The sequence below is a fragment of the Orbicella franksi genome, chromosome 14 (assembly GCF_964199315.1).
Source record: "Orbicella franksi chromosome 14, jaOrbFran1.1, whole genome shotgun sequence".
NCBI classification, from domain to species: Eukaryota; Metazoa; Cnidaria; class Anthozoa; order Scleractinia; family Merulinidae; genus Orbicella; species Orbicella franksi.
Window position 1 is genome coordinate 1,314,277 of NC_138158.1, and position 27,200 is coordinate 1,341,476.

General features: G+C 37.2%; 2 protein-coding genes and 1 long non-coding RNA gene across 3 annotated transcripts; 2 read left to right on the plus strand and 1 right to left on the minus strand.

Annotated features, from left to right (window-relative positions):
- Positions 1–1,152: 1,152 nt before the first annotated feature.
- On the minus strand, positions 1,153–4,331 carry LOC145468864 (hemolymph lipopolysaccharide-binding protein-like). The gene is made up of 3 exons (XM_081452556.1): positions 4,252–4,331; positions 3,969–4,039; positions 1,153–1,926 (listed from the first exon to the last, which is right to left on the minus strand). The coding sequence occupies exons 2-3, from the start codon at positions 4,030–4,032 to the stop codon at positions 1,496–1,498; spliced, it is 495 nt and encodes a 164-aa protein (XP_081308682.1). The 5' UTR covers positions 4,033–4,039; positions 4,252–4,331; the 3' UTR covers positions 1,153–1,495.
- Positions 4,332–8,186: 3,855 nt separating this feature from the next.
- On the plus strand, positions 8,187–21,199 carry LOC145467964 (uncharacterized). The gene is made up of 10 exons (XM_081451616.1): positions 8,187–8,235; positions 9,445–9,616; positions 10,495–10,619; positions 11,246–11,398; positions 11,632–11,966; positions 14,327–14,603; positions 15,743–16,077; positions 16,539–16,821; positions 18,770–18,905; positions 20,658–21,199. The coding sequence occupies exons 2-10, from the start codon at positions 9,504–9,506 to the stop codon at positions 20,854–20,856; spliced, it is 1,956 nt and encodes a 651-aa protein (XP_081307742.1). The 5' UTR covers positions 8,187–8,235; positions 9,445–9,503; the 3' UTR covers positions 20,857–21,199.
- Positions 21,200–22,196: 997 nt separating this feature from the next.
- On the plus strand, positions 22,197–26,764 carry LOC145468588 (uncharacterized). Its single transcript, XR_014042232.1, has 5 exons — positions 22,197–22,224; positions 23,006–23,135; positions 25,410–25,512; positions 26,008–26,089; positions 26,727–26,764. It is a non-coding gene; the product is annotated as an uncharacterized LOC145468588 (long non-coding RNA).
- Positions 26,765–27,200: the final 436 nt, after the last annotated feature.

The following is a 27,200-nucleotide window of genomic DNA, read 5'->3' on the forward strand; positions in this document are numbered from 1 at the left end:
AACTAAACAACACAAATGTAATATGGTTTACGAATCAAGACTTACTTAGAGGTAGGCATAACTGGATTTTCACACGGTAATACCTTTTTAGGAATGCTTTCACTATTTTCCAAACAATATAACATTGAATGCTTTTCGAACCCATATTCCACCTCTTGGTTTTAGAACCCTGTCTCTTAAACATTTTATGGAAATATAATCCCTAACATGTGAGTCATGGCTCGTAAACGTACTGCCAACTTGCCAGGAGGTCTAATTTTTGGGTCGAATAACTTGTTATGTACTGCCTTGGCAGTTTTTGGCTGATATCAAAAAAGACCACAGTCGCCAAAAACTTCATCTATCGCTAATAGAATCACGTCTCTTTGACGGGTCGAAAGGAGTATGATGTCAAACTTCGGACAGATATAACTTATATTCCACTATCTTGAAACTAAATTCAACCTTTGGGATCTAATATCTTTTACTGTAGGACCTTGCCAACAGTAGTACATCTTGATATTCAGTCCGCAAAAAGGACCAAAGTACTACACAAAACGTTATTAGACTCGAAAAAGTGGACATAGTTTTAAGACAAGAGTTGGTTAGAAATTACCGAGAGGTTGGAGAAAAAGCCCTGAGAAACTTGGACTAATAAATCAGAACATGGCTTTTAACATTGCATTCAGTCAATTAATCGGTTTCGGGCTAGTAATAGTATCGAGAACGATGGCTATGTAATACTTAAGTCGATTAAATTTCGCAATAAGATAAACAGCTCTTAATTTTCAGTTAAATAAAATGGTTTCGCATTTCGTTTTGCGGGAGAACTGCAAAAAGCAGGGCACCAAATCCAAAGCGTGAAAAACAGGGAAGCGGAATAGGAACAGCAGCAGCACAGAATAGCTTAAAAAAAAAGATGCACATAAATTGTCATGAAAGTAAAGAATCAAAAATAAAGGATAAATGGTAGTACTTGAAAGAATGAATTGTTGGATTATTAAATTTTTGCCTTTTAAGACATAACAGTAAAAGTTGTTTATAGTAATTTACCTTTATAAAATAACTGATATACTAAGCACGCTCTGATTGGTCAATAGAGTTGCCAAACCTATGTTCTATTGTATTGGTGAGCGCATGATTCTCGATACGGCAGAACTGTGCGAGAACTGGAGAACTCTGAACACTAGCGAGAACAAAATAAACAACTCCCTCGTTCACCGTCTGATATATTAATAAAAAGAATATCTTTTCATTCAACATATACATGGAAATTTGCAAGGAAAAACAGGACCAGAAGTTAGTGGCGATAGAATGCTTGATCTTCTCTTCCATGGCAAATATTTGACACATACACCGCTTTCTCCTTGGCCAAGAAGAAACCAAATAAACGCAGAAATCAAAACTCTTTTGTTTATTTTTATTCAGTTCGCTTTATTAAGCTTACAATTTACTCCCCTTTATACTGATTTCGACAATTAATTGATTAGGTCAACTCAGTTAACCTTGGTTTAATTTAATAATTTTCACAGATGTATCCACGCGAAGCCTTAAATTTATGATTGCATAGGATATCATTAAGCCCTTTAAGCCCTGCACTGGGATACCAGATTTCCCCACAAATTTGCCTTGGGTCAGCATCACCAGAAGGCTGGAATTCCTGCCAGCGACTGTCGTCTGTTGTCACAGTGACACCAGGCGATCCTGCGTCGGTCCATTTCCACGTTCCACTTTCTTTACGGAGTCCAATGTAATAGTGAGTGTAACTACCGGCCTCCTTAATTTTTTCTGCGAGCAAGCCCTTCACTTTGTTCCACTCGTCTGTCGTCTCCATGGTAACTAGGTGAGCTCCCATGTCACGGCACGCGTCACGGGCTTCGTCCCATGTACTGTCAACGTCATGGAAAGTGTAGCAGTCGTTTACATTGCTGGCGCTACAGTCCACAGCTGGAATGTTTCATCACATAGTCATTAGAACTTTAATTAGAAACAAGCGGTAACTGCAAAAACACAGCAAAAATTAAATTAAATGTATGGGAAAAGTTAAAAGCTGGATGCCCAATAATTTGAGCGTTGAGGTTCTGAAGATTTTTTTTTTATCCAGCAGAAGGTCTTTTTCTTTAAATTTGAAGAGCACAGAGCGATGAATTTCTTTTTTAAGTTCTTTCATGCAAATTTATCTAAATTTTCCAAGAAATTCTGACACGGCGTTACAAACAAATGTATGGAAAAATGAAAACCTTAATCTCGGCATTTCTAGCTAGGCTATTCCTTAAAATTTGACCAGTAAGTTCTTTAACCTGTTATCGTTTGTTTTTAATTCATAAACATTTCAAAACTCGAATTTTTCTTGGGTTGTTAGACATTAGATTCTCTATTTTTCCCTCACATTTACCATACTTTTTTCATGTTTACCCCCCCAAACAAGGTGGCATCAAAACCCGTGAAAAGGTTTCTCAATTTCTTACTACGTACATGTATCATTACAATAGAAAGTCGGGGAATGGAGACGGTTACTAAAAATGACCCCCTCCCCTGGCGAGAGAGGATAAGGGGTAATCTCCCCGGATAGTCTCATTCAAGTTATGTTAGATATTTGTACCCAATTCCTCCCCGTATGATGTTACCATGCGCTTGCGTAGATATTCTCGTGGAGGACAAAAGTGCGTGCAAAGCCTTCTGGGTTCTGCACGTGAGTAAACTTCGCGTCGTGTGATTGTCCATTTCTAGATCCTTCTGGGATTTCTGAAGCCGGGAGTGATCTTAAACACGAAGGTGCGATATATGAGGAAGTCTTCCCTGGGAACACGTAGGCTCATTTGTCGGTCACTGTTGACGTGCGCGGGTCAAATTCAAACTAGCAGGCGATTTGAATACACGAAAGGTAAGCTGTAAGTGAATTAAACTGTCTTTGCTGTCCTTACTTGCCATGAAATTAAAATATCTTCATCTAACAAGAAATGGTACTTCGCAGATTACTATTTTATTGGATGAATCTTTAAACGAGGAGCTTACTGGTTAGAACGAAAGTTTTTCATACGAGGCGATATTGTACTCCAAACAAAAAAATTATAGAAAACTAATTAAGGAAGAAACACTTTGCTCTATTCATTCTATATGATACTTTTCTTAATTTAACTTGTTTTACAATCAACTCGTTCATGCATTTCTTCCAACAATCAAGAACAGACTTTAATAGAAAGGAAATTTAGAGTCGCCTTCAAATATCAAAATCTGAAATTAAACTTGTACATACATACAAATTACATACAAATTTTGTTGCAAATCCACAAGTAGAATTGAAGTTAGTAAAATTTTGTGTACCAGATAGCATGGAAGTATGTGGAAAACCAATAAGACACGAACTTCGGTCAATTTTGTCGGTCATCCGAGTGACTTCTTCACAATCCCGTAACTTGTCCAGTTGGTACTTGGGTATAGTTTGGAATAAGAATTTTGGAATATCGTCCTAACATGATATATGGATAGAAGCATTTGTTTACATCCTTTTCTCGTTCTCGAACAGGTGAAATACTTAACATTATTTGCTCTGTTTCAGGTGGCAGATTACATTCACGATACAACACAAGTTTTGGAAAGTCTTCAAAGGAAACCGATTTATAATTTTCAATTATTCGTCGAGCGTGCGTTGGATCCGAGACAGTAAAGGTAACACTTGAGATCGTTACAGTCATCTGATAATCAACCAGGATGAGTAAAATAATTTTTATATTGAAAGCAACTAAAAAATATCGGTAAATCTTTCTAATGGTGGTCAGGCTAAAACTAGTAAGATCTAGTAATTCGATATTTTAACTAAAATTCTTTAGTTGAACTGGAATTCATGTAATGGACGGCAATTCCCTTGTTCACGCTCCGGCTACATTGATTGTAACAGTTGGATTTATGCGAATAACTGAGTTTCATATGCATCAGACGAAATTCTCCGTAACATTTAAATCAATAAAGAACAATTCGACAGTTCTAACCTTTTGGTAGATGTGAAATAAGAAAGAACATCAGGATGAACTTGAAAATCACCACTGACTTCATCTTCAACCTGAAAAAGATTAAGTTGAAATTACACACACACAAAAAAAGCATCTTTCTTTTCTAACTTTCAAGTTATGCCAGTTAAAAGCATCACGGTATTCTACTAGACACCGATAGAGCAATCCAAGTTAAATAAAACAAATTTAGCAAATTACAAGTAAATAAAAGTCTATCATCAAAAACGCAAACGCTAAGTGAGGCGTTAGACCTGCAACTTACGTTGGAGAATTTACCGTAGCCAGTTTCTCGACTTTAAGACTAAAACTTACTACGGTGTAGTAAACAAATTAATATTCTACACTTACACAAAGGTGCAGTAGAATTTAGGACTCTATCTTAGCTCCACAATAAATTTTTTATAAGTGACAAAATTGTTTACAAGTTTGACACAGTATGCTTGGCTAGGTTCGTGTCTTGCCACGCTGCTTGCAGGAAGACAAACTAATTAGTGAAGAGAGCAGTCTGTTCAGGGAAAAGTCGTTAATTTTTTAAACGAGTTGAGACCCTTTAATTTAAATTCGTCTCCCTTAAATAATAACGTAGTTACGCTAGAAGTTTATTCCCTTCTTGCCGCAGTCTGTTCAATTAAAAGGTTTATTTATTTTAAAAAATATATAATTAGTATTCGATTGAGCGTTTCGTGGCTCATATGTACTAGGTAGGCGTGAAATAAGCAGGTACTTGTACTCTTAACAGGTCAATATATTTCGTTTTTGGTCAATAAAAGCATGGACGCCCGACTAAACAAATCATGAACTAGCTGTTTCTTTAAAACTAAAGTGAATTCCGCGAAAGAATTGTTGAGATCGTAAGTTTTTATATACAAAATATTTGGTCGAACGATACTGTGTATCATTCGTAACATTTTCTCAAATTGAACAAAGGAATTACTAATTGTTACGGTTTTTGAGATATCTGGCCTTCATCAGCATTTATTATATATGATTTGTTTCTCCCTTTACCTTCTATTTACCTCTATTTCGTTAACAATACTGCGCTGCGCATTTGAGTTTAATCTCTGTCTTAGTTTGGGGATGTCATGAAACATTTTTTTCGTACGTATTTCAAGCGACCACCTCTCCTCAGCGACCAGTATTCCAAAATAGCAAAAGTTTCCAAGTCAAATCACTACATTTGGAACCTCTTGTAAGTGACCACCTCTCGTAAGCGACTGCGACGACTTTTAGAGCTAACCGTTTGAAATTTTCGTTTGTTTTCAAGACCACTTGACAAAAAACAGAGCAGAAATAGGATAATAAGGTGTTGCAACATTATCGCATTCCTGGGTTCGACAAGAGACGGAAATTTCTCAATGGGAAGTACCGCATTTTTCTCGAAATTGCCTTTTCACACGAATAAAACATTTAAAACATGGGGTAAGTCTCTTCAGTTACCACATGTTAAGGAGGCAAAATGTTTACCCAATATGGTCTAATCTCTCATAAGCGACCACCTCCCTTGAGCGACTACCTAGGCGTGACATCTTGAGTGGTCGGTTACGGGAGGTTCAACAGTATTTTAGAAAGGTGATTATATTTATAATCGTCGATCCACACATTTCAGAGAAATTGATATTTAGAAAGTAATTTTTGTCTACAAGAGCTTTCGAGAAAAAAAAACGAGCTGAAATTCTCGTCGTTTAGAGCTTATTTCATCACAAAAACATTCAACAGAGAACAGGAATTCGGATCAGTTAAAATATTTGTTCCTGCTTCGTTTTGCAGGTTCAGGTTTGACGCTTAACTGTTTATTTACATTTCACATCATTAAAAATTAAGGGTGAGGGCGAATTTTTGGCTATTCCCTGTTAATATGGTTATTTTCTGTGAACTGGGTTTATTTTTTACGAGCATAGGAGACTCGAAGGAACACATCGCCAACGGAGAACCTCACAATACAAATTAATATTTCCTGCTTTTTATCCAAAGGTATGTTTCAATTTGGATTCTTTCATAAAGATATTTCTTTTTCAGTATATTTTTACACCTTTCTTCAAATCAAATTAAAGTGATGTTTATCCTTTAGAAATATCAATATCTCATCCACTGAAGCACAAACTCGAGTAGATGATTCAATGTCTGACTATAACAATTTAGAAATTGTACGAATAAAAGGCTGTCCAGTTTGACATAAAAGACTTGATCTTAACTGGCTCTAATTATATAAGAAACATTTTCAGATTATTTCTTTGTGTTACGGTGGCAATTAATGAAATGTACCTTAAAGGTCAAGACAGACACGCGATGTCCTGTGGTGGACAGAACAGATTACATCAGTTTCAAAATCGGAAGCTTAAAATGACTGTGCAGTCACGAAACTTCGTAAAATTAAAGTTCTTCTTGAAGCTAACAAGTCACCGCTAATCTAAAGTTCATGAATTTAGTTTGAATATCACACTTAGGTATCATTTCATCAATGGACTCTAACTGCGCCTCAGTCATGTAGTCATGAAAAAATACCTTGTGGCGACTGCTTTAAAGGTGCCATAATTTTGTAATAAAGCGATAAGAGAGAGCGGGAAATAAATAAGTTATTTACCGACTCAGGGGCCCGTTTCTCGAAAGCCCTGGAAACTTTTCGGGCCTGTAAAGCCATAGCAAAATCTTGAACCTTACGATTACAGAGCTGTTTAATTCACATGTTCCTAATATCAAGAGAAGTTCCCTTCATACAAGAAGTTTCAGGCGTATACACTTCTCGATCTTTAGATACAGTTGGACTAAAAATGGCTTTACGGGCCCGAAAATTTTCAGGAGCTTTCGAGAAACGGGCCCCAGGGCCGGTCCGTATAGTGAAAACGTTTGACCAGGGACTCGAAAATGTTGTTGGAAAAGTACTAGAAACTGTTGCCAGCCACCTTCCTAAATCATCAGTTTTACGTTCAACTCTTTGTTATTGAAGTATTATACGCTGTGAAAAACATATATATTAGCAATGTTGCGTTAGAACTCACGTCAGTAAAGCGATATTACACTACTGCGTAAGCTGTGTTACGCTTACAGAAATCTGCGTCAAACAAAGAATATATCTATTTGACACTGTACCGCGAGGTCACTAAGCTTGTATCATGTTTCTTTACGAAGGACAGAGATGAAGATTGTCTCCGCCGTTTTGGTGGGATGGGGAATCCTTCTAATGAGTTTACGTTATGGTATGACAAATTATTTTAAATTATTTTAAATTATAAACTGTATTGTATTGGTTTTACTTTCAAGTCTGATTAAGCATATTTTATCCACTTTAACTTGTAGATTTACTTTATCCACACTTCACATTAATTAAGTATTGAGTAGTTACACATGACCCCTAAAGCATGCAATGCTTTGAATCTCATCATGTTAAAATAAAGGATCTTACGTACTTATTTACCTGTTGTTTTTTTTAATTTGGTGCATATGTATATTAAAAAATATTTCGAAGATTTGATTGGAAGAAATTCGGATCGATCTAACTTGGGAAATATTTTCGTAAAATCTCAAGTTCTATGAAAGGAGAAAAACTAAGATTACCACAGAAAATCCGAACTGCTTTTTGTTTAATAATTAATTTGTAATTTGTGTTTTCCATTAAAACATCTTTCAATTAAAATTTTGTTTCTGGAGCAACATGTTTCAGATAATAAAAAGATATGTGACTTATAAGAGTTTTGTGCACTTGTAATAAGCGGTATTGGGCCTAAAATGGTGTGGAAAATTGTTAAGAATGCATTACCATTGAGCCACCTTTGAGCCGCCATTTGCTCCTTCAAACTATTTATCGTGGCATTCCTCCACATGGGTAGTACTTAGAAGGTTGCTTCTGTTAATAGATCAACTAGTTTATCTTTTTATTTTTAAAGAGGAAACATTTTTCATTTTACAAAATATGCAAATTCAAATGTACAACGGTCGAACATTTACTGAAGATGACATAGGAATGTCGAAACATGCCTCATCAACCCGAGTTGAAATAAAGTTACTTACTTACTTTTGTAAAATGAAAAATTTTGTTTTTTTCTCAAAAATTGCTGTTACTCTACTTTTTTACGATCTTTTTATTTATTTTTGAATCCTCTAACGATTTTAAAAATATTGTATAATCCTGTTTCACCTCCTATTTAGAGATAAATACGTTACAAAATTTTTGATACGAAAAGGTTTCTTTCACAAGGTGGAGCATCATCTATCAAACATAATCGACTAAAAGAAACAAGTTTGACAGAGGGTAAGTCTTGATGGTTTCTGTAGGCCAGGCTGGCCGGCTGATGTTTAACAACTATTGGACGATGTTGACCAAAATATCGTGATTTGTCAGTGGCGAGCAGATCAATTATTTGATCTGCGAGACACTGATAAATCACGATATTTTGCAATAACCGAGTTCAATAATTGTTTTATCATTGGATCAACAATTTTTTTTCATATTTAAATCAGCTCAAGGAAGCGATCTGCTATTTTTCACTCAAGAGCGTGGTTAGAATTACGCATAAGCGAATATTATTTGCAGCAAAACAGATTTAGAAGATGAAAAGTGCATCGAATGATAATTTTTTTCAATGCGCTACCTTCGTGCTTGGAGTGCGGATTTTAATTTTGCACTGTCGCTGAACCGAAATGTTTTGCTGATATTCTCCCTCAAGAAACGTCTTCTTTTACATACCAGTTTACTATTATGTGTAAGAGATTTTCATCTATGGTGTCTTGTCAGCTAATGTCAGGAAAAACAGAGTAAAATGTTGATTCCTTTTCATTTCAGAAACCAAAACCTCTATTTTTCTGATCACTTTTCTCTGATAAAATGCCATATTAGATAGAAAAGAAACGTGATTTAGTTTGTGTCTGACAGAAGACCTTTTAGACCTTTTCTGTCTAGAGAAATAAGAAACGACCTAACATTATTAGAGTCCAGCGGCTGTCAAACATGTGTTGTATGTAACAGTTAGTTACATACACTTTTATATACACAGTTTTCTATTAGTACTAGTTTTATATTATTCTTAGCATTCATTTGTTTTATATTTTTTAAAAATTTACATTGGTGTATATGGAAGTATTTTATTAGTATTTTTAGTAACTATATAGCAGATGATGTAAGTTTTAGTGATTTTTAGTTTTAGTTTTAGTGATTTTTGTATGTTGAAGGATTCTATTAGCATTTTTATTAACTATCTAGTAGCTGGTGTAAGTTTTTAGTTATTTTTAGTAGTTTCTACAGCGTGTCCCTAAGTAACGCCTATCGTGTTTGATGAATTTGACACGCAAATAAAGTTACTCACTTTCTATCCGATTTTCGTGAATTACATTTATTTCAAATTTCAAATCCGATATCTTCTGGCAAAAACAATTAAATCAGCTTTCTTCAAAAAAGAAAGGAATCGACTCTGTATCGGTATTCCCAAAATATTAGAACAGAATTATAAATTTTATTTTTCAGAGGGGAGAGGAGAGAGAAGAGCATGTCCTGGTATACCCGAACAACCAAGGTATCTCTTAATGGAAAAATTGGTTCAAAGAGCGACAGGGAGAACTAACGTTTGTAATCTCTTCACTTACGGTTGTTGGTGTGGTCCACGTGGACATGGAAAATACGTGGACAACTTTGATTAGTAAGTATGGACTTCCTCCACACCATAACAATAACAATAACAATAACATTTATTACTTATATTGCACCTTTTCTATAAAAATAGTCAAAAGTGTATTAGAATTAGATGAATTCTTGCAACTTACAAATTGAGAATTAAAACTACCAACGCTTCTTGAAATTTAAGACCTAAAATCCTATAATATACTCGAGAATTGACCTAAAATCCTGTAACATATTCGAGAATTGGACTTATAATAAAGTCTTAACAAAAGGCGTTAGAGAACAAATGAAACTCAAAAAGCAACGACGCTATAAGAGTAAATTATATCTCCTTCACAGAGCTTGATATTTTACAGAGTATGGCAGGTTAGATTAGTCTGAACCTCGTTCGATCAGATCTTCCATTTTTAAAATCATAACATGACAGTCTGGTCTGATTAAATTTAAAACACTAAATAAAATAGGGGTTCTACAGTGAATTTCTTTGGTTTTTTTTTTGGCAAATTGGTATATTTTGTCTTTGTTTAAAAACTGACGCCAAGCAAACCAAATTATTATAACTACTCTGCCAGATTTAAGGCAATTTCACAGAAAAAAGTGCCATAAAATTCACTGTTATTTTTGCTTTTAGTAGTGCTGACCACTAAAAGCATAAGTAAGCATCTTAGAAATTATATGAAAACCCTGACGTTTTCCTCTAAGCGCGCGCAAATTACTTATTGGTGTCTGTTTAACTTCACGGTTTGATTTCAAATCAATCATTCCTGTGTCATATATTCCCATTTATAATTACATTTTCTGTTCCCTTCTCTTCCTTTTAGCTTGGTTCCCCCTATAGTTTCTTTTCCCCTTTTGTTCCTTTTTCTCGTTCATTGTTTATTTGGTTATTTTCATCAGCTGCTGCAAAGTTCATGATTTTTGTGAGAAAGACCTTGATAAAGATCCGGACAAGTGTAATGTTGTCGGAGGACTTAGGTTTAAGGTGAAACAATTCCTCTACAACAAAGATACCAACAAGTGTTGTGAGTAACATATCAAACACTCAAGACCGTATTTGACCACATTTCCAAACCCCGAGAAGTTAGTTGAAAATACGACGCGTTAGGGAGTACTTTTTTAGAGCTTCGAGGTGTTTGGAAATGTTGTCAAACACTGTCTTGAATGTTTGATATACCTTCTTAATGGAAACTAGAACTAAGGAGAAAACGGAGAAATAAAATCGTAAAATCTATGCTAATTAAGATCAGATATCCAGACACTGTCCCGACCATGATTTCCTGCCTCCAAACTTGATGAATTGTTGTTGTGTTCGAGAGGTTTGTTCAGGATAAAATGTTTGTTTAGTCCTGAGAAAAAGTATTAGCTCAAAGTGATAAAGAAGAACACATAAGTGAAAATACCTTTGTAAAATGAGACTAAAAATTGTTTAAAAATTGTTCTTAAGCAGGGCATGATTACGTACGGTTCGCACTTTACTGCTTGAGTTGAGATAAATTTACCTCGAACAATAAAAACAGTAAACCTCACCGAAAAGTTGCAAAACTGAAATCAAAATTTTCGCTAATTCTGGATTAGCTTAATCGGGCTTTGAACAACCCTGCCTCACTGGTAATCATGCTTAGTAAGATTTACCTAATTGTCAATGCAGCTCCAGTGAGTGACTATTCTGCAAGCCTTATGAAAGAGAAGAAGTGCAGGCATGCTGTATGTCTTTGCGACATGGAGATGGTTCGGTGTATGGGAATCTATAAAAGGGAGATTGATACTGACAACATCTCACATCAGCAATGCAATATCACAGGTACCATTTTAGTTCCAGGACTAAGTGATTTGCATCGTAATTCATTCGAAACTTTGAATACATTTTTTCTCTATTTCATAGTAGACTTTTGGTATACAATAAAGACCGAATGAGTGCGGGAAAGTTCGGTCAACAAAAATACATCTTCTGACTTATAAGGAAGAAATTAGGCCACATTTATGCCATGTTTAAACCTATTCAATTGATCTGCTAATAATGCGGTCTAATTACAGACAGTCCTGTTTGCAACACCAAGGCGGATGTGATTGTCCTCATTCAAGACAGTCGAGGTATTTCCTCAGCGACAGTTAAAAACATTAAAACCTTGGTGAAAAGAATGCTGACTCAACTAAGCAGTGAATCAACTAACTTCAAATTTGCTCTGGCAAAGTACGCTACTTCGCGGCGAATTAGTTGTTTTGGAAGCGCAGATAAAGCAATCAGTTACATAGACAAGGAATACCAACACAAAGGAAGCGGTCGTAACCGGTTAAAACTTGCCCTGAGTAAAATGGTCTTGAAACAGTTTGAAAAGCGTCCTGGCGACAGAAAAACGGACACGGCAAAGGTGAGATTTACTTTTAGCATTTTTACGAGTTGATCTAAACTGTGTGACCACCAAATTCAAATCTCAATTTTCTTAATAATGATAATAATGATAATAATGATAATAATGATAATAATGATAATAATGATAATAATGATAATAATGATAATAATGATAATAATGATAATAATGATAATAATGATAATAATGATAATAATGATAATAATGATAATAATGATAATAATGATAATAATGATAATAATGATAATAATGATAATAATGATAATAATGATAATAATGATAATAATGATAATAATGATAATAATAATAATAATAATAATAATAATCAGGAGGGATGGGGATGAGAATAGAGAAACAGCTGCCAACTTTAAAGCGAGGAGAAGAACTGAAAATATTCAAGACTGGAAAGAAAAGCCGTTATATGGACAGTTTGCAAGACAGGGTGAAGGACAAAGAAGTGAGGAAACATGGACCTGGTTAAAAGAAGGAAAGCTCAAGAGAGAAACAGAAGCTCTTATCATTGCTGCACAAGATCAAGCAATACGAACAAACTATATTAAAACGATGGTTGACAAGTCACAGAATGACCCGAAATGTAGGATCTGTAAGCAGGGTAACGAGACCATTAGCCATATTGTAAGTTCGTGCTCGAAACTGGCACAAAAAGAATACAAAAGGAGACATGATAACGTGGCTAGAGCAATCCATTGGGACCTGTCAGGAAAATGTGGGTTCGAACGAAAGGAGAGATGGTATGACCATGTTCCAGACAGTGTGCTTGAAAATGAGGATTACAAACTTCTATGGGACTTCAGTGTGCGAACAGACCATGAAATAGGGGCTAGGAGACCGGATTTGGTGATCATTGACAAGAGAGACAAGAGCTGTCAGATTATAGATGTGGCAATTCCAGAGGATAATGGGGTGAGAGAGAAGGAAGATGAAAAAGTTGAAAAGTATCAAGATCTAGCAAGAGAAGTTCGAAAAATGTGGGGTGTGAGGACAAAGGCTATTCCAGTGGTAGTGGGGGCATTGGGATCAATACCACTGAGATTGAAGGACAATCTGAGAGCCATTGAGGTGGACATTCCTGTTGGACTGATCCAGAGATGTGCATTGTTGGGGTCGGCAAGAATTCTTAGAAAGGTGCTGGAGATGTAGAAAGAAGAGAAAAAGCAAACAAGGGGTGTTTCTTGGCCTCCCCAGGCAACTTGTTGTTGCCCGGAGCCAATGACGAAACCAGCTTCAATATCATCAATAGCTGTGCGAATCTTTAATAATAATAATAATAATAATAATAATAATAATAATAATAATAATAACGAATATTTAAACAGGATGACCCATGAGTGTATTCAACACTGTTATCAGAGAGGTCCTGTAAAAGAAACTATAGTGAAAATAAGGTAAAAACAAAGGTAAAAAAAAAAAAGGCGTGCAAAATTAGTAAAAATGCTCACTAAAGCTTATGCTAAATAGAAATCTTGAAGTTATGGGTCTAAATTCGATTGGTCATTATCATCAGTCCTCATCGCGCCATCGGACACATAAGGCCTTAAGATTTGATTGGTAGTTTATTAAAAATCTTGGCTCCTTGATAGTGAAAGCTCTTCTTCCCAAATTCAAGGCGAACTTTAGGTAGTTTCACTGATAAACTATTGTTCCCTGTGTTCTTAGAGTGAAGTGATCTTTCAAAGTAGGTCTTAAAGGGGGTGCAAACATTATTTTGAACACAGTCGAAGACAAACTGACTGCTTTTGCGCTTAATTAAGTTCTCTGCTGATGGAAGTTTTAGATTGCTGTTACCAATAACTTTCAAACTTCGTTGTTCAATGTTCTTTATCAGACTTTTTCGCGTGTCTGACCAATCAAGACCAAGTGATCTGCAGTATGTAAAAATAGGCAAGATCATTGTTTTATAGATTGTTGCAGTACATTCTTGGTCAATCGACGAACGGATTGACTTTAAGAGATTAGGTCTGCCTGGTGCTTTCTAGTGAGTTCAATCAAAGTGTGATGTAAGGTTCAAATTTGGGTCTAGGTCAACGCCCAAGTACTTGTAAACAAACGACATTAGTGATACATGCCCCATTAACAGAGATATTAAGCTCATTTCCCTGAAGATTGATTCTTTTCGCAGTTCCAAAGAGCATAGCCTCAGTCTTCCCTTTTTTAAAATTGGTATAGGGAAGATAAAAGATTCGAGAATAATTTTATAAAACCCGAACCTTAGCTATATTATTACAAAATAGGAACATATTGCGAGATAGCGGGTCTCTAATTCGAAAGTCTCTCATTCAAGTTGTCAATTCTGTTTTTCATTCTTCGTATTCACAAACTCGTTTCCAATTTTGATCAAGATTCTAGTGCTATTCTCAGACGGGAACACGGTGGATGAGAATGGAGACATTATGGACACCTTCATGCTTGAGAAAACAGCCAAAATGTTGAGAGTCGATAACAACATCAAAATAGCTGGTGTCCTTATTCCCAACACCGAGAAAGCACCGCGAATACAAGAGTTAAAAGGCATCGTCACTGAACCAGATGACGCTATAGCAGCCGATTTTTCTGCTTACCTCGACAAGATCGCAGATCTCCTAGCAACTCAAATAAAGGAATTCGCTTGTTCTTATGGTAAGAAGCTAACCTTTGTTCTGTTGGAACTTTATCTTTTTATCTCTTGGTATAGGACTGGCAAGTAAATTACAATGGCCTTCTTAAGTAGGTTTCTCCCTGTACGGGGGGAGGGGGGGGGGAGGGGAAGAGAAGTGGCAATTCAGGAACACTCCTTGGAATTTTTAAATGGGATTACCAGCAAATTGTCTAAGTTTCGAACCAATTTGAGGGCGAAATTTGTCGTTATCCAAATCCTTGCAGTTTCTAAAGTTAAAAAAGTCGCGCCAAATAATACTTTGCAAATGTATCTTTTGTTTGAAAACCAATGAAACTTCATCATCTTCATCTTTATTTAAAAACACGGTAAATACATCAGGCATTAAGAATTTACTACAAAAGCTACCACTTGTTACGAAAGGCTATTGATACAGATTAATCTTGTATAATTAATCAATCCTCTATAATAAATGAGTACAATGCAATCTTGTACTTTTAATGCACACACCAATCCTGTTTTTGTGAGGTTCAAAATCCTATAATTTGAAAACATCATCAAATTTCAAATAGGTAAAGTTATGTACCTTTGCAAAAATCGCCTTCCTGAAAGTTTCAATGAACCTGTTTTTACCACTATTTGCTCCTACTGTGGAGCAAATGTCAAGAAATTCTCACTCCGTTTTCAAGGCCCCTAATTAGTTAATTCTCTCAGCACTGAAATTCAATATGCCTCTAGTATTGCTGTGTTTAACTATAAACTTAAGTTATCTTGCTTGGTATAAGTATATTTTACTTCTCTTAGTGTGCTTATTCCTTTTTTAAGTCTTATGTATCTTTAAGGTGGTCTTTTGCATAAGCCTAATTGGTTTCTCTGGGCTTCCTTGTCTTGTACATTGGTATGTTGTAAATATATTTATAAATGGCAAAATCAAAACAAGAACAAGAACAAATATTAGGCTTAATTTCTTACAGCTGAAAGAGGTGCATTGCGACAAGATGGCTATGCATCATATCTTATCCAGCGCCCATTGAAGTAAAATACCAGTGACCACACCTTAATTTATTAACACATGGTTGAACAGTAGATTAAAGAACAGTTCGTGATTGTCCACAAGTTCTGCAGTAAAAAACAAAACAGAGATAATGTTGTCTAATTGCAGGAGTTTACTTTTGCATGGACAAGACGGATGTGATTTTTCTGATTCAAGACAGTCAAGGTATTTCCTCAAAGACAGTTGGAAACATTAAAACCGTATTGAAAAAAATGATGCCTAAACTACGCAGTGTGTCATCTGACTTCAAGTTTGCTGTGGCAAAGTACGCTACGTCGCGGCGAATTAGTTGCTTTGGAAGCGCAGATAAAACAGTCAGTTACATGGACAGCGAATACCAACATGGAGGAAGCGGCCTTAACCTGCTAGATCTTGCCTTGAGTAAAATGGTTTTGAAACAGTTTGAAAAGCGTCCTGCCAACTCATATGAGGACAAGGCCCACGTGAGTTTTACTTTTGGCTATTTTCTCTTTTGGTCAGACTTTGTGATGAACAAATTCAAGTTATCTGCGTTATCTCTGACTTTTATCAAAGTTGATATCAAAAAGAGAGAAAATTTGGGGAAAATACTATAAAAACCGAGGGCCAGTTTCTCGATGGTCCCGAAAAGTTTTTCCACCCGAAAAGCTGTAGCAAAATCTCAAACCTTATGACTACTGAGCTGTTTTATGTACATATTCTTAATACGAACAGAGGTTTCCTTCATACAAGTTTCATGCGAATACAACTCTCTGTCTTTAAATACCGATTAACTAAAAATGGCTTTCAGGCCTTTGGAGAAACGGGTACCTGGCCTCAGTTATATAATTACAAAACCAGAAACTCACTGCAAGACAGCAGGTCTTAAATTCCAAAGACTTTGGTTCAAAATGTCAGTGTTAATAAATCGTCTGCAATGTTCAAGATTCTAGTCATATTCTCAGACGGGAACGCACAGAATGAGAATGGTAACATTATGGACACCTCCACACTCGAGCAAACAGCAAAGTCGTTGAAAGAAGACAACAGCATCAATATTATTGGTGTCCTTATTCACAACACTGAGAAAGCATCACGAATACAACAGCTGAAAGGCATCGTCTCTGAGCCAGATAACGTCATAGATACAAATGCGGTGAGGGTCACCAGTTATAACAACATTGCGGATCTCCTGGCATTTCGCGTGAAACGATTGGTTGGCTGCCTTGGTAAGAATGTTATTTAATTCATTCTCTATTTGCACAATTGCGCATAATTCACTTTGTTTGCCCCAAAAATTTTGCATAAATTATTGTTGTGAAACTGCCTTGGGAATGCGCAGACCTCCCAAGAGCATTTAAAAATGATAGCTTATGGAAAATTTGGGGGCAGACAGAGTGAATTAAAGGGAGTTGGAAAAAAGAGAATAAGAACTTTATCTTTCTATACCCTGTATACAAGGGTGCGTTCTTTTGGATCTTCTGGATCAGGGAACAATTGTCCAAGATCACTCGGATTTTGGTGGATCAAAGGACCCGATGATTCCACTCTGATAAAGGATTTATCGCCTTTTAATGCCCCACGATACAAGTGATCTTGGATCATTGATCCTGACCAGGATTACCCCAAAGGAATGCAGCCATATTAGGAAGTACACTGCAATGGCCTTCATGAGCAATTAATCTCTCCTCTAGGTGGCTCGGGAGGGTAGGGAGAGCCTGTGGTGGCAAAATAGGAATAGTAATTGGATTTTTGGCGAATGAGGAAGTGCCGCTCAGTTTTCCAAATCTTGACTAAGTTTCAGGGCAAAATGTTATTCAGTCCCTGACAGTGTCTAAAAAGTATCTTATTATAGGAAATTAACGCTCGTGTTAATTAACGTATTTGAAATTAACGCGACTTAAATTAACGCGAATTGAAGGTAAATTTGCTTCGCAATAAAGGAAATTAACGTGAGAGAGGGGGAAAATTTTCAAACTGAGGGAAATCAACGCGTTCGCTACACCCCGAAAAAACAGAATCTTTTGAGAGCAGGAGCAAATGTATCTTACTAATGTGAAAGATTGATGTGCAGTGTAAAGTGCGCGAATAAAATTTATTGTTTGGCTGTGTCAAGAATGTCTGGAGTGTGTCACAGATTTGGGGGAAAATAATGACACTAAGTACGCGTGCTGTGATTGGTCAATTTAGCGGGCCGTATTCTACTGTACGGCCCGCTATAATTTAAAGCTGTTTTTGTTGCCAAAATGTTGCGTGATTTTTCGCCAAGTGTTCTTAACTTTTTAAGCAAGTAAAAGTTTAAAATGTTCTTTAATTTCTGAAATTCGGTATTAAAACCTGCTGACGACTTAAGAGTGACTTAACAACGATTTCAAATTGGCTCGTTTTGCTTTCGAGGTGCGTCAGAAATTTGAAGCCGTTCTGCGTGAATAGAAATGGTTTCCGAACCCGTCAGACACACAGTAGAGATATGATACATATCTGACTAACCTCGTCTTCTCGGTCCGCACTGTAAGTTACGGATCCTCGTTTTTCCACTTCGATTTATGGCCCGCGCGCTTCGCGCTTGGGCCTTAAATCGATGGGATAAAATTCGGTCCGTAACCTACAGTACGGCCCTCGAACTCGCTTAGTAAGAGGTATATATACCATGATATCTAAGCCATTGAAAGCTCTTGAAATGCATTGTCCAATGATCCAGTTTTTAATCAACAAATTAGAAATGATCATTGGATAATGCAACTTAAGAGTTTTCAATGGCTTAGCCATCATGGTATGTAAACCATTATACCATACTCTACAGTCAAAAGCGTTTATATATATATATATATATATATATATATATATATATATATATATATATATATATATATATATATATATATATTATCTTAGATTTTTATATTTTGGGGGCGTTTTTAGTGAAAAAAATTCTTTCACCGTAGTCGCGCTTTTTGGATATGACATGATTTGAAGTTCCTCGTTGGCTATCCAATGTAATGCGTACTTGTGAATAATTGATAAATATTCAATCCAAAAATTCAAAATATTAACAGGGCCTGGCAGGCGAGTACCTTCCAGTTTAACTATGCAAACATAAAAGAAATGTATTTGTACTCTAGCTAGTTTCTATGCGCCTACTAACAAATTTCATAGCAACATTTTTTTTTCCAATAGTTAAGTACACGGTGAAGGTTTACACCCCGGACTCGCATGTGAGAAGTGACTACGAACTGACTGCAAGGATCAAAGGACAAGGGAAACAGAAAACTGCGGATCATGTCTTGCACGAGACAACACTAGTCAGGGAAAAGTATGATATATTATCCTTTGTGTTCCTCCGTGCTCAGGGTCCGGGGGGACATGTCACAGTGACGGGAGTGTTTGACGTACCTTTTCGTGGTCATCTTTTCTAGCTTTGTGTCGTTTAGTTCTAGCTTTGTGTCGTTTAACGATAGAGACTAGAGATATAATTATTCTAGCATCTTTTAGGGTGTAATGTTTGGAACAAAATATGTTTCCAACGACTTCGCAGAAAGAATTGCTATCTCTTACTACAATTATCAGTCGAGTAAGGCGCGACGGAGCTTTGGTGACGAAGTTCTTGGACTTAGAATTACGGTGATGCCACGGGCAACTCTCCTCGTTTCCAATGGTAACAATGCGCTTTGCTGCCAGTGACGTCAAAGGTCGACAAGTTGCCACTGAAAACGGAGCCAGTTGCCCGGGACAATAACACAAGTTGAACGTTAAAACCTGGTCACCAAACTTTCGTCGCGTGTTTCTCAACTGACAATCGTAGTAAGGACGAAAATAAATTCGACCCGCGTCCACAAAACGTAATTCTGTTTCCTTCTAAGATTTCCCTTTTGAATGATCACCCCTGGCAATTCAAATATTTACAAATACATTGGCTGAAACCAAATGTCAGGTTTCATTAGAAATTTTAAATGCTGAGCTTAGGAACGTGTTGGAATTAACGAGCAGAACAAGACATCACGTCTTTATACACACTAGACCCAGTTAAAAACAAGTCTCAGAAACGATATCAAAACTGCTAAATCCCAGTAGTTCGATATAACAGTTCTTATGTCAAACTACAGCGATTGAACAGTTTAACGTGTCTAAGAATATTTTACAAGTTCGTCTAGATCTCTTCTCCTCGAATGTCAGGTTCGGTTGAGATACTGCTGACTCTCCTAGCATCTGATACAGCCCTTTCCCTAGGCTGGGTTTCTAGCAACAACTTCCCTCTCAGAAGAGAACTAATGGTACCACGAGGGTAAAACCGGGAGGGCATCCAGAGAACCTATGTGGGGAAGTGCGGTGCGTTTGTTGAAGCTGCTACCGGCCTAATTCAGACCAAAACAAGTGATTTCGGACGTGACTCTAAAATGGATACCTCATTTAAACTCTCTATATCGAAGGATAGGTACACGTTGTTACAACCCTTTCCGTCACGTGATTTTTTTCAGCCAATACTTCCCTCTGAGGAAAGGTTTAATTGTTCCAAGTTATAGTAGACAAACCCGGGGAGGTCTCCCCCAGTTTAGGTGGGGATGTGCAGTGCGTTCCTCGAAACCCTTACCCTAATTCAGACCAGAGTATAGTGACTTTCGATTCCCTTTTTCAGACCTGGGGCCCGTTTCTCGAAAGCCCCGGAAACTCTGTTCCGACCCGTAAAGCCATAGCAAAATCTCGAACCTAACGATTACAGAGCTGTTTTATTCACATATTCTTAATATGAAGAGAGGTTCCCTTCATACAAGGAGTTTCAGCCGTATACACTTCTCCGTTTTTAGATACAGATGAACTAAAACTGGCTTTACCGGCCCGAAAAGTTTCCGGGGCTTTCGAGAAACGGGGCCCCTGACCCTAAAACTGATACCCTACTTCAGCTCTCTATATCTGGACTTGTTCAACCAGGAATGCCTTCAACTGAGACTGCTTATATATGGTAGTTCCCTGAACTTGCGGCAAACAGAATAATTTTGAACAGTAAAATTTAGAATATAGGTAACTTATTTGAGTTTAGATCTATCGTCAGCTGATTTATTCTTTTAAGCAACCTACACGTGATTGTATCAGAGTTCTATGATCTTGATGTGGGCACTGTGGAGAGGATTGAGATAAGACCAAGAAGAGTCAAAAACAGCTTTTTCGGAAGTGATACCTGGAACCTTAACGAGGTAGGTGGGCAAAAGGTAAAGTCTGCATACGAGCCAAGTGGCCCATCAGGCCGGAGCTTATCCTGGTTTCAGTAGCATGAAGTGACCAGGAGTATTTCTAATCCCCCCTGGATGGGATGCTAGTCCATCGCAAGGTTCCGTGAGAGTAAAGTGTCTTGCCCAAGAAAATAACACAATGTCCCCGGCCAGGGAAAGAGGAACAGCAGAGTACGACTGTTTTTGTTATTATTAAATTCCATTCCATACACGACATATAATACTTAAAATACATTTAGTACAATGCATTGCTCAGTTATATATTATTACTTTGTTTCCATGCGTTTACTAATTTATGAATGACACATAAATTACCTACAATACATTACTTTCTCACTTACCTACCTACCTATCTACCTGCCTACTTACTTCATTTATGCTTGCTCGCTTACGTTTGCCACTGTGGTCGAAAGACTGGTTTATATTGACAAACAAGCGGAAAATATGCGCGTGTTTAGACCTGGTATCTGCAGTAAGAGTAATACAAATAATTACCCCTAAACTAGCCATTAATTTTGTGTCACTCAAATGCTCAGAACATGTCACTTAAAGAATATTTGGTTTGTTTTTGTATCAGGTGAAGGTTACAAAGGGAGACGAAACGCGAACTGCAGTGTTCAAGGAAACCATTCCAGTATGGCCCTCCAACATCCGCTGGTATTCTGGTACGTCCTGACGCCAAAACAACAGCTGGAAAATATCATTTGTTCTAGAAATCTAATGCCCATGTGTACTCTTAAAACTAGACCTTATTCAAGCTAAAACTTTCCAATGCATCCATAGTAGTCTAATTGGTAAGTAATTGGTTTGGGTTTGGTTTTAGGACACTCAATTTAAAACCACTCTATGCCCAAGGTTTCCTAGTACCCTATGATAATTTTCTGAACTCTATTATTATAGTATAGGAAATCGTATGAAAGCGAGTGCAATTAAGGACTACACCACGAGTAATAGTTAAAAAATTGTACGATTGTTCATTCCTCGCTTATTTATTATACGCCTACCCGCTATATATTACGCATTGTATTGGATTTACTTTGAAGTGTGATTATGCATTTGATATATTTTATCCACTTTAACTTCAATGTAGGTTACTTAGATACTAGTCAGTTACACATGACCCCTCAAGCATGTAATGCTTTTAATCTCATCGTGTTTAAATAAAGGATCAAACTTACTTACTTACCCCTCCTCCGAAAGTTGCCGCTCACGCGTCCAGCCGTCTCTTCTCGCGGAGGAACGTAGACCAGACTCGAGAGAGTGGCGGAAATCGAGCCTTCATGCTCTCTTGACCGCACTGAGTGATAATAGTGATATTAAAGTGTAACACAAACAGCTATACGAAGTCAAATTAATAAACTTATCTCGTATTTTGCTTTGCAGCTAGAGCCTGGCTTAATCCATACGGTAAGTAAATGAGAATGACGCAAAAAATATAAATAAATTTAAATATGATGAAAGAAATTAGTGAGATAAAGTTAAGAAACCATTCTAATGAGGGTATTTAGAGCTACTTAGAAGCCGTTGCGTTCAGAACCGCTGTGTTTTGGCCTTGGACCTGAAATTCTCAGTCGAAAGCTTTCGATCGTCAACGGCTTAAAACTGTATTTATTATAATAACTTCGGTGATTTACAAGGATTTCCAGTCCTGAGAAAAGCCGAAATTGAACACGTGTGTAAACTTATGATAATTTAACTGTAATGATATCAATGACGTGATGTTTGATATCAAGGCATCCTTGACCCTTTCATCGTACTTAAATTTGTTGGTGTTAATCGAAACATCTTCAGATGTTCCTCGAAAGCCTTCTGCAATTTCGGTAATCTTCGGAAATTTTCGGAAAATGTCTTCGGAAACGTGCGTGGGCTTAGGAATCATTTGGAGAAAATTTTCGGAAACTGGTCGGAAATCTTCTAAAAATCGTCAAAAACGTCGTTATTTTTATGTTTATGTAATAAACAAAATAATACATGGTTGCTTGTAGATATGGAATTTCTATTCTCGTGTTCAACTTTATGTCTCACGAGTGAGTGCAGCTCTCTCGTGAGATATCGAGGTGAACACTCGAAGTTCCATGTCTACGATTACCCATACATATATGTACGTATCATTCTAGAAAAGATGCATGTGGAGCCTGTCTTATTTCATTGCATGCTCCTTTCATGTTCATTCTGTTTATTTCAACAGTTTCCTACTCGATCAAAGTTTACGGATCGGACACAGAGACTAAAAATATTTTGTCAATGGCTGTTGTGATTGAAGGAGAAGATGGCAAAGAAACTAAATTCAAATACTTGACCAACAAAGCGACAGAGAGGTATGAAATGTTCATCATGTCTTCAGCCGAAATGGCGGGCCCCGGTCGGGGGGCTGGAGGGGGGGGGTGGGGGGCTGGTATAGCTTAGCATGTTTAATAAATTGATCAATGTTTATCCTGGCAGCTGGGAACACAATACGTTTGGAATCAGAGAGAACTGATACCTTTTATAGGTGAAGAAGGGGGAGACGGCATGGCCGAGTGGTTAGGGCGCTCTGACCACTAAGCTGGATTTGTTTTTCAGTAGACCCTAGTTCAACTCTTCGGCAACGCTTGTAAATAGCCAAGTGTTCTGCCTCCTTCCAGTTGGGATTTGCAACTATGTTATGTTCATTTGCATTATTTGTTTCATAAGGTCTAGATAGCAGCAGACACGTAAAGATTTTGAGGAAAACGACCAATTTTTTAAGTTTAAAAGCCATGTTTCGACAGAACTTCTGTCATCTTCAGTTGAATGAATGATTACAAAGCAAGTTGAACAATAAGTAGTACTTTTGTACAGGACATTCAATCTTTATCTATGTTTGGTAAATTTATGGTTTCCTTCGATGTTGAAAGTCTCTTTACTAACATACCTCTTGAGGAATGTATTGACCTGGCGGTCAATTACATTTCCGAGGGCAATCCTGACCTCAAGTTTAGTAAGTCTGAACTTAGAAGCCTTTTCACTGTAGCCACCGCCCAGACCCATTTCTTATTTAACGGTTCTTTCTATGACCAAATTGACGGTGTGGCCATGGGGTCTCCCCTTGCTCCCGTATTAGCCAATCTTTTTATGGGGCATCATGAAAAACTATGGTTGGAAAATTTTCAATATTCTAAAATTTTATTTTATCGTAGGTATGTTGACGACACTTTTTGTTTATTTCACTCGGAGCACGATGCTGTTATATTTTTTGACTACATTAACTCTAGGCACCCCAACATAAGGTTTACTATGGAAAAAGAACTTAATCGCAAATTACCCTTTCTAGATGTTCTTATTGATAATAGTGACACTAATTCCTTCCTAACTAGGGTTTACCGTAAGAAAACCTTCACTGGGTTATTAACTAATTATTTTAGCTTCACCTCGTACTCATTTAAAGTAGGTCTCATTAGGACTCTTGTTGACAGGGCCTACAAGATCAACAACACTTGGTCGGGGTTACACGAGGATATGACCAAGCTTACTGAAATTCTCAAAAAGAACCTTTTCCCTGCCCATTTAATTGAAAAAGTGGTTAACCATTACATCACTGGGACCCATAGCAATCATTGTCCCCGGGGCTAACCCCTTACCACCTCGCCCACGTTTTACTTTAAGCTGCCGTACATAGGCCATTTCTCTGTCATCACTCAGAAGAAGATTCGACACTTAATCAAGCGCTATTGTAATGATTTAGACATGAAATTAGCTTTTTCTTCCTTTAAGATAGGTAACCTTTTTGGTGTGAAAGACCCTATCCCCGGCGGGCTTCGTTCACGTGTGGCTTATAGGTTTACATGTGCGGGCTGTAATGCCTGTTATGTCGGCGAAACCTCCCGACATTTTTTCACACGCGTACGTGAGCACTTAGCCGTTGATAAGGCCTCTCACATCTTCAAACATCTTCAGAATTCTGAACGTTGTCGCTCATTGTGTTCAATAGACTGCTTTCATATTTTAGATCACGCCACTACCAGCTTTCAACTCAAGATAAAGGACGCTATCCATATTCAAAAAGAACTACCTTGCCTCAATCAGCAATTACACCATGTAAATCTAAAATTATCCTTTTAATATACACCTTTTCACGTTCTGTTGTTACTATTTGTCTCAATCAGCATTTTTGTCTACTTATTATTCAATTTGCTTTGTAATCATTCATTCAACTGAAGATGACAGAAGTTCTGTCGAAACATGTCTTTTAAACTTAAAAAATTGGTCGTTTTCCTTAAAATCTTTATTTGTTTCATCATTTGGTTTCTTTGGCCCTGAAAAGCCCCATCGGGGAAGTAGTCAATTAATTAATTAATTTATTAATTTATTTATTTATTTACTTATTTATTTATTGATGTAAAAAGAATTCCAGCAGCGCCCACAAAATGCGATTCCGGTCCTCTTTCTCGTCCCCAGAGTCTCCGTTTCTTTTGGTCATGTGGTCGGCAATTTTAAAACGAGTAGCACTGGGATCGAGAACTGGGACTACCGATGATAGCTCTCGTCAAATTTACCTCCCCTACGGTTACAGGGAGGACAAATCTATAAAAATCGGTTCTTATCGCCAATTTTCTCTTGTTTACTCCCTTTAGTAACCAACTCGTCATCAAAGGTAGTTTCAGGGATATTAATGTGGGTATTATGGAATGGATTCGGGTAAGAACAGCGACAATAATTGATTGGACTCTTAAAGAGGTACAGTGATATTTCCCGTAAAAGTATCTTTAGTGACGTAGTTCAAAAAGTTCAGGCACTGGCACTTGAAGTAATTTGTCCCTACAAAGGTTGCTTAGAGCGGTTTTCAATTGTGTATTGTAAAACCAAAACCGATGACATCCCTCTGAGCAACCATGAAGGAGGTAGCCAGTCCAATTAACCAATCAACACTCGAAGCAAATGCATGAAGTCGGCCCGAAGCGCGGGAAAATCTGCGCGAACGAGTTTTACGGGCCTGCAAATGATCTCGGGACTGCAAATCATCCCCAAATTGTACCGCAAATGATCCCCCGGACCAGAAATTGTCGCTTCGCTATTTTAAGCCAACCACTCATTTAGCGTGGTAATTTAAAACCAAAGAAAATGGCCCGCTGCATGATCTACTAGCCCTAAACTGAAACTTTACTCCTGCCTCTACCCCGTTTTATTGATTCCAAGGGTCGCCGAGTAATATTTGTTTTGCTTGTGTATCAGGTAAAGGTTACAAAGGGAAAGGAGACGGTAACTGCAGTGTTCAACAAAAAGACTACCGCATTTAATCTAAATAATTATCGAGGTAGGTCAGATCAGCTGACTTGAAACTAGTCAAAATAGTATTTACTTTTTGTTTTTGTTGTCAGAAGTGTTTTAGCTCTCGTAAGCTTGTAATATTTTTTTCCTTGCTAGCAGCTGTTATTGTTTTGAGGTTAAGGGCATTGTTTCTGTTGTTTTGTCTATTGTCCTCTCAAAGGGTATCAAGCCATTCGTATGAGACTTTGCGAGAGCTACCACCCGACCCCTTGTTGTTGGCTCCATAGACTCAAGTTGTTATGGGAACACGCTTCACTTCTCGAATACAGCCAATTTGGGTTTTAATTTTCCTAGCTAGCGGTCTGAATTACCATGAAAGTATTGATCAAAAAACATTATGACAACACTTCGAAGATAGAATTGACATTCCTACTTAATTCAAGTCCTATTTTTTCTTTTGATTTCCACTGTGTATTGGTTTCGCGTTTTTCATCTATCTGTAGGAAATTTGGTGGCCAAAGATAAATTTTATAACATTAACTGAGTAAATGAAGCAGTATCGGACTAATAATAGTTTCAAGGAAAGTTGGCTGTATAATGCTGTAAGCTGATTAAAGTTCGAACTAATAGAGACAGTTATTGATTATCAGTTAAATAAAATGATTTTGCATTTTGTTTTGTAGCTAGGGCACAGGCGTCCAGCCCGCCGTCTGGTTCATAACGGTCAGCGGAATGGGAACGGAGCACAAAAAGCATGCGCATAATCTGCAATGAGAGGAAACGAGTGAAAAAAAATAAATAAAAGATTTATGATTGAAGTTTCTTTTACGACTTATTCAAGTCCAGTTCTTAAGTTTCACGGATTCCCAGACGGTTACAGTGAAATCGTTATTTCTCAGTGAGTTTGAAACTTGCTCGGTATAAGAAGGGACTTTAGATATCTTGAGCGCTTACCATGTGTGTAGAAAACCAGCAAACAAAATGAGAAGGGATGAGTGTGTACCATTTGACAACATTCGAAAACCTTCCACTGGAAAGGACATTCTCGACCCCAGAGCTACTCTCTTTCGCGCATGCCTGATGGCTTCGTGTCTTATATACCTAGTCCAGAACGCGAATGTCTGGAGCAGCAATGGTGGAAAGGACTGTTTCCCACC

Coding starts and splice junctions, on each gene's coding strand:
- LOC145468864 (XM_081452556.1), bottom strand. CDS start 4,032: ATGAAGTCAGTGGTGATTTTCAAGTTCATCCTGATGTTCTTTCTTATT. Junction 1,927..3,968: donor TATTTCACATCTACCAAAAG/GTTAGAACTGTC, acceptor GAAACATTCCAG/CTGTGGACTGTAGCGCCAGC.
- LOC145467964 (XM_081451616.1), top strand. CDS start 9,504: ATGGAAAAATTGGTTCAAAGAGCGACAGGGAGAACTAACGTTTGTAAT. Junction 11,399..11,631: donor TCAGCAATGCAATATCACAG/GTACCATTTTAG, acceptor GTCTAATTACAG/ACAGTCCTGTTTGCAACACC. Junction 16,822..18,769: donor ACGATTGGTTGGCTGCCTTG/GTAAGAATGTTA, acceptor TTTTTCCAATAG/TTAAGTACACGGTGAAGGTT.